At 38.4% G+C, this 12483-nt stretch overlaps 1 protein-coding gene across 4 annotated transcripts in view; it reads left to right on the forward strand.

Annotated features, from left to right (window-relative positions):
* unc5a (unc-5 netrin receptor A) overlaps positions 1-12483 on the forward strand; it is a 157494-nt gene that overhangs the window by 117105 nt on the left and 27906 nt on the right. For all 4 annotated transcript variants that reach the window (XM_024283746.2, XM_024283747.2, XM_024283748.2 and 1 more), the window contains one exon: positions 7850-8014. In XM_024283746.2, the coding sequence (XP_024139514.1) occupies positions 7850-8014 (165 nt within the window). The remainder of the gene's footprint in view (positions 1-7849; positions 8015-12483) is intronic.

Here is a 12483-nt window from a genome sequence, read left to right on the forward strand (position 1 = left end):
CCAAAACAATGCCACTTGACTCCAACACTCTGGTGTGCAGACATACTTTCAGGTCCTGACTGCTCACTTTAGTTTAGTCTTGAGCGAAAATAAAGAAAGTCAGCCGTTACGACAATATGGAACCACCAGTATAAACAATAGAAAAAAAAAAAATCTTTGTATTTTATCTCTTTTATGAAAAGAAAACAGTTGAATCAACAATCATATATACATTACTACTTTCCAAAACAAAGTTACACATTTCTCAAGGCAAAAAGCTACATGTTTGCAAAAAAAAACGTACAATTCTATGGAGAGAAAATAGACTCACCCAGATTTTTGCGTGTGTAATTCTTGATTTTAGCACAACTTTTAATTTGAGCGTGCATGAGTAACAAGTGATGTGTGCAAGATTTTACAGATTTGTGCATAATTTTGTTTCACACTGTTGTAATTTTAATTTGTGCATGTGTAAATTGTATTTTGTATTTTTTTATTCCATAATTTTGTACTTATGCACAGAAGACTTTGTATGAGTTAGAAATCAAGAATCATGCACGCACAAATTTCAAAGTCACACACAAATCAGGAATTGCACGTGCATGTGAGTCTATTTTCTCTTCATACAATTCTGCAAATGTGGTGAAAAATATCTGTACTGGGAGGATCAAACTGCTTTAGACCAAAGTTTGGTCTTACATTTGTTGTTTTAACATGTGAAAAAGCTCATTGTTGTTCACAAAACAATCTTAATAGTAAATTAAATTCAATTTTATTCATATAGCCCAATATCACAAAGAAAATGTGCCTCATTGAGCCTCATGTCGGTAATTGAGTGAAGGAACTTCCCCTGAAAATAGTGGATTTTGTGATCATATTTTGGAAAATAATGAAGAATAAGCAAAAGAGATAAAACAAATGCTCCATGAATTCTGTATTACTCCTAAAGGTTTCATGCTGCTTTAAAAGTAAATTTACTGCAATTAGAGTCTAATTTTGTGTTCTTTGTAAATGTTTTTTCATTTTAATTTTATTTAAATATATTGTTCTGTCCACCAACGTCCACTAAAGCATTTTTTTTAACCCCTCTGCTTTTTCATGGATGCAACTAACCAAAAATAACGAGAAGTTACATAATACATACAATTCCAATTTGGTTTTTTTTTGTTTTTTTGTTTTTTTTTTTCTATAGCTACCAGTATTTGATTCACACAAACTAGATCAAATTTCCAAGGTGTATGTGGGAAGGTAGCTTTTTTAATTTAAAATAACTTAACAGCTATATTTTTTTATCCTTAAGGCCAGAACAAATCTTAGTTGCTTTAAAATAAAATGTTGGTGTCAAATAGATAAAACAATTCTACATCTGAATAATGTGGTACTTTGATATACAGTTTGTTGATTAGTTGTAGGTTTGGGGAGACAACAAATCCTTTTGGAATTGGGTTAAAATTCTGTTTTTGTATCTTTAGGGAGAAAAAATGTCGATACTGTGTTTTTTTTTCCCCCCAAGTATAACATTTCTAAAAAGTCATAATAGGAATAATCTAGTTTTGCAAAAAAAAAAAAAATCATTTGAATTTGCTCTTCATTATATCCCATCTCTCTATTCTGTGACCTGGAAATTGATCACAGCAACATATTTTGAAGTCTGTCAGAATTTCCTGACTGCACTGGGATAGAGAGGACCGGAGCGATAAGACGTGTTAGAGAGGCGTTTGTGAAATTATTTTTGACATCCTCCACATCAGAAAGTGTCATGACTCATTAATGCTACATTATAAATTGAATTAAAGAATATAAAAGTTGTCACAAACAGTTTCAGTGCTCATCTGACAGAAATAATAAAATATTGCAGTTTGATGCTGCAAAACAATGGCTTGATGAATCGCTCTAGATTGGTTTGAGTGTAAAGTGATGGACCAGAACGCAGTGGAACTCCTCATCTTATTTTATCTGCTTGCACTTGGCTTTATGCACACTCTGGATTAGTAGAATGACCGGTGTGAAGCCCATTGAGACAACTTTATTGTGATATTGGGCTATATAAATAAACTGAATTGAATATATAAAAGATTTAAGATTAAAACTTTCTGAGTATTTCTTTATTCAAATTGTAATTGATCAGGAGTAGAAAAAATCAAATTGACAAAAGCTCAAGTTTGCAACTACAATAGGCGGCAACTATGATGAGGCTACAAAGTCTCTCCACTCCAATTGTGATGCATCCACTTGCAGACAAATAGATCTATAAACATCTTTGTTTTCCTAATCTGAGCTCTCATCTGGCTCAAAACTGTACGGCTCCATAGATCTAATATTGCTCGTAGTTTTTTATTTTTTGCAACGCTAATGTTAGCTCGCGGCTGTAAGGTGCTGTAAGCTAGCAGAAGAGCGTGTAAACAAAGGAATGCTGGGATAAATGTAGGGTCATATCCGGGCCAACAGAAGGAGAATTTTTGATGAACTCCAGCTGCCGCACTGCAGAAAATCTGTCTTAATAAACACCACAGGCTTTTTGGTTTTGGCTAAAAATTGCATAATGGGAATGATTTTACAATAGATAAAAATATAGTTGGAGCAGGACTTAAAAAACACAAAAAAGTACAATTTTCATCTGAGTGGGTTCTTTACTGTTTTTTATTTCAACCTATTTATTCAACCTAAAAGGTGATGAGTTAGCTTAATAACCGCAAGTGAGTTCATAAGCTGATCTTTGTCTGCTAACCAGAGGCACAGCTGTGTTTTTTTCTAACTTTATTGAATGCAAACAAATTTACAGAACATTGACTAATAATAATATTTTAACACAGATTATTTACAAAGGTTACAAAAAGAGGAAATAGTTAGAAAAAATAAATTAGTCATCAAGCAGGAAGGCACAAAGTTCATCTGTATGGGATGCTTTGATGGTATGGATCCTTTTGATGGTGCTATAAAATGGATCTAGTTCAGTTATACAACCACAAAATTAGAAGTTTTTCTTATTCTGCATTTGTGGAAAAAAAAAAAACTTGGTTTGAAATAGTAATAAACTGACAATACTTTCTATGTTTTTATTATCTAAGCTAAAACAAGTAATGATACATTCAAAATGTATCATACAGTTTTTTTTTTAATGTAATATTTATGAAACGTTCCAATTGGCTCCAAATATCAAAATAAAATCCAAAATAAAATAAAAAAATGGAGTAGATATTCAGGGAAGTTATTGCAAAAACTAAAGTTATGATCACTATTTGAAAATTTTCAAAATGTACATATTTGTTGGGTAAATATTATGTAAGATTTCTTATGCAAACATTTTCAGGTAGTATCCATGGCTTATTCCAATTCATATTTCCAAAATGTTATTCCAATAAAGAACACCTCTATCTATGGTGTTTCTTTTCTTTACAGAATGTGTTACAAATATGTTTATTATTGTGTTTTTTTATTTAAGATATCAATTCCACTAATTGTCAAAGGAGGGTCTATTTTACTTATAACTTAATGGAAGCACAGCTGTGTTCTTATTAGCCAGGAGAGTGACAGCCTTCAGACAGGTGCACTTCTTTTTACTCACTGGCACAACTTACAGGAGTGGTGACACTTCCTCATTTTCTGAAGAACTTATTTTCAGATGTGGAATCTCTTTCCCAGATCAAACGAGAAGATGTCGAAGCTGCTTAGCCACACTACCTGACTGAGCCGGCAAACTGCTGGTCAAGATCAGTGGATGTTTCTGCTACAAATATAGCGTCAAATTGCAAGCATGCACTCACAGCTTCTGCTAAGTGATTTAAATGTGGTCCTTTTACATTCACATCAGTTTTTCATAAAGAGCACCGCTACTTACTGTATAACTACAGTAATTATGACTGTGCATGCAGCCTTCACATGTCTGCATGGTGATTTCAGTTATTCCAGTTGCTGATAGGCTATTTGTGCAGAATCACTTGCAAACTTAAAAGTAATGTTCTGTGTATATTTTATGTCTTTTTCTTTTTCTGTTTTTAAATGATGCACTTAAAATTGCATGATTTAATGAATTTTCCCACTTATTATCTAAACTCTGGGTTGACTATTAGCTCTCTAGTGTTGGGATTTGGAACGAGTAACAGAAAAATATGATCTTTTTTTGTAAGCAGCTTATGCTGTGTAATTTGCAGTCGCAGTCTTTTTTGTTTTAACCATATTAGTCATCTGAATTTAGCTGCATTCATTCTTTAGGGATCAAGGGATGCTGTCAGCTGCATGAAAATTTCTTTTGTAAGAAATGACTCGAAATTTGAAATCAGCAACATTCAGACGCTTTACTGCCCGCCGTCGTCTTCCCTTTTTTTTTTTTTTTTTTGAAACGCCGATGGCCATTTGATGGTCTACATTTAAAAAGTAGCACGGTTCTTTTCAGAGCGGTACACACACAAAGGCATACTTTCACAAACACCACATCTTATCAGCTTCCACATTCTGGCACCACATATCATTCGGGATGACTCTTGTTTCTAAATGTAAGCATCCACCTCTCATCGGGAAAAGTGTGGAGCCAGGGAAGCTCATCTGTATTTTTGTCTTAGTCTCCAAAGTGTTTAATGAGAGTTGGCGGAGGCCTGTGTGGCAGATCAGATGGGCTCTATACTGAGAGAGACGCGGGGAGCTGTGGAGGAGGCTGAGGCTAAAGCCTGAGGCTCAGAGGAGAGCAGATCAGCACTTGAGACAGCGAGTAGCCAAACTATGCAAGAGCTTATCTCTGTTTCTCCTATCCGTCTCTGCCGCCTTCTTTTTTGTCTCCTTCCCAGCACATCCTGCTCAAGTATCCAGCATAATTCTGCAGTCTCTCCCTCACCCTTGTATCGACTCTGAACCCTGCTCCGACTCGTGGTCAGAGCCGACAGTCAGGCCAAAATGTCAGATCAGGCCAACATTTCGGACAAAAACTCCCACTATTGCAGCCAATAGCTAATGGTTAGTCTCCCGTTTTAGATGTGACACCTGCTCTGCGCAGCCGAACTGTTGCCTCAAAATGAGAGGAAAGACCAAATAACCTGAAGAGATTTCCTAACTTGTGTGTATTATTTAAATTTGGGATCCCCATGGCTCGCCAGAGGACTCATGAGAGTTGAGCTTGATTCAAAATAAACAGACTCGGGGCGTGTGTGCTTGTGCACGGATATGTTGTACACATGTGCCCATATGTCTCCTTTCTGCACTGCAGTTCTGCTTTTGCTTTAAAAAGACGTAGTCATGCATGTCTGGATGCTTCTTAGATAGCCGTGCCCGCTGCTTTTTTATCTGGGAAATGAAAAAGCCCGTAGAAAATAAACGTGGCTCCAAAGCAGATTAGTTCAGTGAAAAGACGGTGGCCATCTGGAGACAACTTTGCATCATTTTTTATCATTTGTTTGTTTTGGCCCTGTCCTTTCATATCTAACTTTGCCTCATTTTGTGGGTTATTTTTATAGCACGCTACAAGAGAGTGAAGTCAGTTATTGATTTTAGCTAAAAGAGATGGTTATTATTTTAGATTTATAATGAATTAGTCAGAATAAACGATTACTGTTTAAAGTTGGTCTCTGGTGAATCGCCCACTCCTGCTTCTGTGCGCACAAACAAATCGTGTCTTTTTTTTTGTCCGCCTTTGATCACTGGGATTAGGGGAGGGGACCGTGCACACAGGTGTTGACAGACCAGCAGGAGCGCGGGAGCGGCCCGCTGGTCCCAGCGGTACTTGTCCATCTCCTTGTGTTCCCTTCAAAGACACGGAAACCATAGGTGTTCAATGATCTCCGTCCGTCCGTCAGTGGCTATTGTCCTTTTGAACAGCAGAGACTCAAACAGGCCCCCCCACAGACCTGTAAAGAATGGTTGGATTCCCTTTGCTTTTTCCCCTCGGCAGCATGTCCAAATGGGGGCCTGCCACTGGGTTATTGTATTACTGTCCCTCCTCAGAGACCTGCCTGACCTGAAACCTGTGGTGCTGCATGATTGAAAATCAGCTGTGGTGCCTTTTGCAGAATTGCTAAAATCTTTTTCTGGGGATTTAATAAGGAAAATTGTGGCTTTGGATTATAGTGTTCTGATGTGGACTCTGACAGGTAAAATGATTAGATTTGTCCTAATTTCAGTTAAAAAAAATCTTTTTCCTTGCTGAAATTATTGCTGTACCGGAGAAAGCATAACAGATTTTTATTTTTTCACAAAGAAATTGAATTTTCTGTCAAAAAATATATGTAAAAAATGATTTTAGCTCTTTGATATTTTTCTACCTTAGGTTAAATAAATGATTAAACATGGTTTCTGCTTGACACCGTCCTTTGTTGCTTGATGGTCATTTGTCCTTTTTTGTCTCTGAAATGATAAATAAAGTTCCGCACGGACCTCGATCTTGTCTATTTATTTTACAGCTCTGTGGACAAACCGAGTGGCAACATAATGTATTCATTAGGATGTAATTTGCTATTCAATTATTCTCATTCACACCCCGGATAATCAGCCCACTGGACCACGAATTGGTCCACTCAATGCCAAACAAGGACAATTATCTGATTGGTTCTGCCCTCTGCCAAAATGGATCTGACTGCAGAAACACCAGCCTTTACCAGCATCCCACCACACATGCTAATGCACCAATCCTCCAGCAGTCATACGAGGATGATGGAGAACAAACATCCAGGCTTCTGCAGCATCTGTTTCGTTCAAGAGCTCGCTCTAACCCACACATCATAGCCTTTCATTTGATTTCCCAAATTGAGAATTGCTTTAAAACCAAATTGAATCAATTTTGGGTGCGATTCTGCAATAATTGGTGGCCTCATTTATATTTTATCAGCCAAAGCCTCATTACCTGCAGTGGGCTGTACTGCTCTCTGGGGGGTTTGCCCCCTGCTCTCTTTATTACCACGATTAATGAGCGCTAAGGTCTCTCAACCCTTTGGTCAGTTAGAGGAAGGGGTTGCTGCTGTCATAGAGGTGTACTTGGTGTGTGCAGGTAATCCTCATCAGTTCCCCTTCATCCTTACATTTGGACAAAAAAAAAAAAAGTAATAAGAGCGAGGCAGTGCCCGCCCCCATGAGAGCTCATTACTGCTCTTTTTCCCATTACCCGAATGGTAAGCTTCCTCAGGCCTGGTTCTGTGTCACTGTCAATATCACTCTGAGCCATCACCCTCCACTGGCCACAGTGCCAAGTTCCTGGCACTTTGTGTGAAATGTCCTCTTTTATTTTTTTTCTGGCGTCTGGAAAAAAACTGCTGATGTTTCCAGCAGCCAGGGGTGTTAAGAACTATTACCGACCCATTTTCATTCATCTCTTTTTATGGTGCTGATGGTGGGGCATTTAAAAATGATGGTCATACTTTTCTTCAGAGCACCACCTGATGAACTCTTGTTTAACAAATCTGCCTTTAAACGCATACGTTTATTATGTTTTTAACCGGATAAGCAGTATTCCTTTAACAGATTTTTGTTGAGATTGCTAAGCCACAGAAACGTGCGCAGCAGACTCGCATGAGGGGTTTTTCTGAGCTGCATCTGATTTCCATGTCGAAAATAAACAAAGAAGGCGGAATAGAGACAATATGGCTCTCCTCAGCAGTCGTACGTGCTGCGGTCTCCCTGTGCAGCTGGTGGATTTAAGTATGTGCAAGTGGATTTGCATGTTGTAAAAAAGTATCCAGTTTACATTTTGCCGTGTGGTTTGGATGTCAACAGAGAATTGCAGCACCGCTCGTCTTACATGCAAATAGCTTTTACACCACTGCTGCAACCAAACTTTGGAGGCGCTCTGCACACGTTGCTGTCTTATCAGTACTGTCACTTTATTTTTGCATTTCTTCGACCAGTTTCGAGTTTTTGTTCATCCGCATTTGTGCTTTTCGTCTGTTCTCAGTGGACGGAGGGTGGAGCGAGTGGAGCAAGTGGTCGGCGTGTGCCGCAGACTGTTCGATGTGGAGGAGCAGGGAGTGCACCCAGCCTTCACCCGGAACCGGCGGCAAAGACTGCCAGGGACTCGACCTCCAATCTTTAAACTGTACCAGTGAGCAGTGCCCACAGAGTGAGTGCACAGCCTCCCCCTGCTTTCACATACTTTCAGTGTTCGCCGCTTGAAAATGCTAAAAGTGTTAGTAATATTTAAAGGATTTCTTAGACCAGAAAAGTGCCAAGTGTTTACACAATCTTCATCAGACACTAAATGAGTTAATTACAAACAGTTCAAAGAGACTAGAGTACAGGATTTGGAATTAATTAGTTCTTAATGAAAGGATGATGGAGAACAATGAACGAGGAAGCCATTTTTTCCCCTCATTCTTTTCATGTTCTTGGAAACATTTAAATAAAGATTTAGAAAGAAAAGTCACGCTCTTCCAGAGTCCCAAAAGACTGGAATAATCCTCTAAAGGCATTGGAGGAGAAAACTGTCCTTCCCATCAGGCACTTGTTCACACGTTGCATTCATCTGCTGGCTCTTCCCCACCTGGGTGACCTTTTCAGGTGATCATTTCTAATTAACACCAGAGCGCCATTTCCTGCTAAGATGATATACTGTATTACAATGTGAGTCTTTGCTGTGTTCTCTGACCTATTAATGGAGCCAAGAATTAAAGCATCTCTCAACCTGTCAGATTAATGACCAACGGTTCATGTGGCTTTGAAAATGCACACGTCTTGGATATATGTGGACACTGTTACATTCAGGGTTTGTGCATTTTTTTTTATGCTTATCATTTGTACAGGCTGCCAAGACGGCAACTTGCATTACTTGATTATTTAGTAGAATTACCACATTGACGCCACAGCGTTCTAAAACCCAAAGCTAGAAACCGAGCAGGAAGACAGAGCTCCCTCGTTCCAAATGACCTAAGAGCTTTTTACAAAAATCAATGTTAAAACAACCATAAAACGTAAAAACCTTGTTATAAATAGTGTGGCAATCCAATTCAATTCATGGATCATGATAAAAAATTCACGGATCAAACCACAATTTACTATTTAATATAATATTCTTCATTGGTTGCTATATATATATATATATATATATATATATATATATGTGTGTGTGTGTATTTTTACAAGATGTATAAAAAATAAAATACTGAGAAGCAGATCATATTTAGCATAACAGAACACATAAAAAACAGATAATTTTATTTATATTTATTTTGTCACCTTCCTGGTTAACTTCTGCACTACACAAAACAAAAACGTCACAGTTGCTTTGGATCCTTTTAACAACAGATCCTGAAAATGTTTTTCCATCCTCAAAGTTTTACTGACAACAGTCCCACTAGATTGATGACAAAAAGTCCGTAAATGAACAGCAACACCTAAATTAAAATGACACTGTAGCCAGCCCAGTCTCAGTAAAATGCGTACATATTCCACGATTTTGGAAATACCGTGTATAATATACGCCAAAACCGTTTTTTGCATGCATATAATACGTGCGGTCCTAAACGTGTCAAAGTCTGTTTTCCACGTTTGACATGTCCCCTGGTGGAGGCGTGAGCATCACAGACAGCCCCACAAACGAACAATTTGCTTTTCTAACCCTAACCATAACCGTAATCCTAACCTTAACCAGGAACGACGTCATTTAGGTAAAATATTGTACGCCGGCGCAACCTATTCTCAATCATTGCGTATCATATGCACGAAAAAAAAGCGTGTTTGGCGTATATTATACACGGTATTTCAGAGTGCAAAGTCGTGGAATATGTACGCATTTTACTGCGACCGTGTTGCTGTAGCAGCTAGAAAACACACACACCCCTTTATGCAAAACTGGCAACAGTGTTTCCAACATCTTCTACAAACTTTAGATTCATATTTTATAGATGTTTTCTGGTACATCTCCACTATGCTACCAGACAGTTGTGTGACATTGCATAATAAATCAATTATTTTTTGTTTCATAGTAATCATAATTTTTTATTCAGGTTGTCAACTTTATTTAAATCAAAAAAGTTTTTAGATTTTGTTTCAGTAAACTGGACTTCAGTCTCATTTTGTCTTTTTGATGTTTAAGAAACACTTGATTTACTTTGACGATGTTACTTCCAGAGACTAGAGTGCGTACAGTTTTTTTTTTTTTTTTTGATATACCTTAAATCCAACATTACTCTGCTATTTTAGACCTATACAGCATTCCTCCACTTATTCGCATTTCATTAATCAGGGTTTCACATATTTTTTCTTTCGGTTCATCCCAAAAACTCAGACAACTCGAGATGCTTGTATGACATTTTTCCAATCCGAAGGAAGTGCTGCAGTGCTGAGGTGTATCTCCACTCCTGGAGTTAGTATGCTGCTGGACAGTCTTTTGTTATGAATTTAAAAAATAAAAACTCTTTATAATGAACAATACTTCAATGTTATTTAATAAATGTTTCACAATATAAAAATCAGAAGTGTTTTTGATGAGTATGGACCGGTAACGAATGACGGGGACGTTCTCCGTATTCGCAAATGTCTCCAGTCACTGTACTATGTTTATTAACATTGCAAACCAGCGTTTTCAGTCGACACTAATATTTGTACTCGATTTTTCTGGAATATATTCCGGCTATCCAAGTATTCAGATACTTGTCACAGCCCTAATTATAAAAACACAAATAAAACAAGCAATGTTTTAGTGTTGTTGTGTGTTAAAACCCTTTGTAAACAATCTGCAGGAGCTCCAGCAGCTGCCGATTGGCAGAAATATCAAAGACAAAACAATTTTGTGGCTTCACATCCAGAGAGAATGACATCTTGAGCAGAAATCCTGTGAGCGGCGTGCTGTCTGCCTGATCTGCATGGTAAACACCAGAGTCTTAATGGGGATCAGTTGACATGGACCAATGAATTAATAAACCAAATTATGTGTGTTGCTCTGATTGATAAGATCAAATGGGCTGCTGCATGGGTTGGGGGCGGGGCGAGCGTGTGTTTTGCAGAGTATCTGCTGAGATCAACTGCATGTGAATGATGCATTATGTATATGGATTAGCACTCTTAGCACGCATGTGTCCATGCGGGTGTGTTAGGCGATTGCTGAGTTTGGCTGCTGCAAGGAAACATGGAGCTCAGTTGGCCCATCATCAAAGGTCAGCAGCTCCTCCTCAGAGAAGCAAGATATATACACAAAGATGCCAGTCATTGTTCCTCACACACACACTGCATGTTTACACTGACAGAGCAGAGCGGAGTGCTGCCCTCTGAAGTATGCCTGTCCCAATCTGTTCCTAGCAGATGCGTTTCCGTAGACAATTGCTGTGTGAAGTATTAAATTAAGCAAAGTAGCAGGATGATTTTGGCTTGTCAGCAACTCCCAGCCTTCAACAATATCTGCAGGCCATTAGCTAAGATGAAAACTTCCTCTGGAAACAAAAGACCCCCTTCTCTTGCAGTGTACTTGAACAAAACAACTGCAGAGTGAGTCACAGTGCAACAAAAGCTGTCCTGTGTCTGAGGACCCCACAGACTAGCTCCCTCATTAAGCCAGGAATGACATATGTTAGATGAGGTTATTGTTTTGGCATTGCTTCCATGAGAATCACAGCACAGCTCACGCTTTGTGTTATGGATGGGAAACAAACAGATCAGATCCGTACAGGATCGGTTTCATAAAGCAGAGCCGGAGATGCAGCTTTAAAAAAGCCAGGCGGCTGGAAAGGATGGACACGCTGGCAGAGCGCCAGAGCCCAAATGGCAGACAGGTGTAAGAGGGCGAGGAAAGGTCACGGAGGAAAAATAACAGTGTTTGGTTCTGCGGCTCAGGAAATTAGAACGACATAAAAACAATTATTTGGCTTAATTTGTGCAATAAAGGTAATGAACGTAATTTTCAGCGGCAGCCCATTTTGGGGCTGTCGCAAATGATGGAAAACGGGATGACGTGCAAATAACATTAAAACCGTCGGCTGTCTTTAATCTGCTATTCATTAAAGACCCACTCCAATAATGAAATGGAAAGTCAGGTTTTTGGTCTTTTTTTATAATGCTTTTTTTTTCTAAAGATGGAGCACATATTTAAGGAAAACTAAGATTAAATCGGTCTTTTTGAGTATTTCTTTATTCATCCATTGTGAATAGACAAAAATGCTTTTGGAAAAAGTTTGTAGCTTTCTGCTCTGCTCCATTCTGATGCATCCACTTGCAGATAAATAGATTCCTGTACATCTTTATTTTCCTCGTCTGAGCTGATATCTGGCTCAAAACTATACAACTCCAATGTTGCTCTGCTTTTGTAATGTTAGGTTAAGGTTTTGAGGGCTGTGAGTCAGCAGTAGAGAGTATAAACAAAGGGATTATGGGAAATGGAGTGAACTTACTCCCAACTAAAAGGCAAATTTCTAATGAACGACAGCTATTGCTACTATTTTCCAGAAAAAAGCAACAGTGTTTCTGATTTTGACTAAAATTAGCACAATCATAATTAAAAAAAAACACTAGGAACACTTTCACAATCAAAAGATGATTGGAGTGGGTAGGGGTGTTGCGGATCACGGATTATCCGTGGTCCGTACGGATCAGAAGCCACGG

This window comes from Oryzias melastigma, linkage group LG10 (assembly GCF_002922805.2).
Source record: "Oryzias melastigma strain HK-1 linkage group LG10, ASM292280v2, whole genome shotgun sequence".
Classification (NCBI taxonomy): Eukaryota; Metazoa; Chordata; class Actinopteri; order Beloniformes; family Adrianichthyidae; genus Oryzias; species Oryzias melastigma.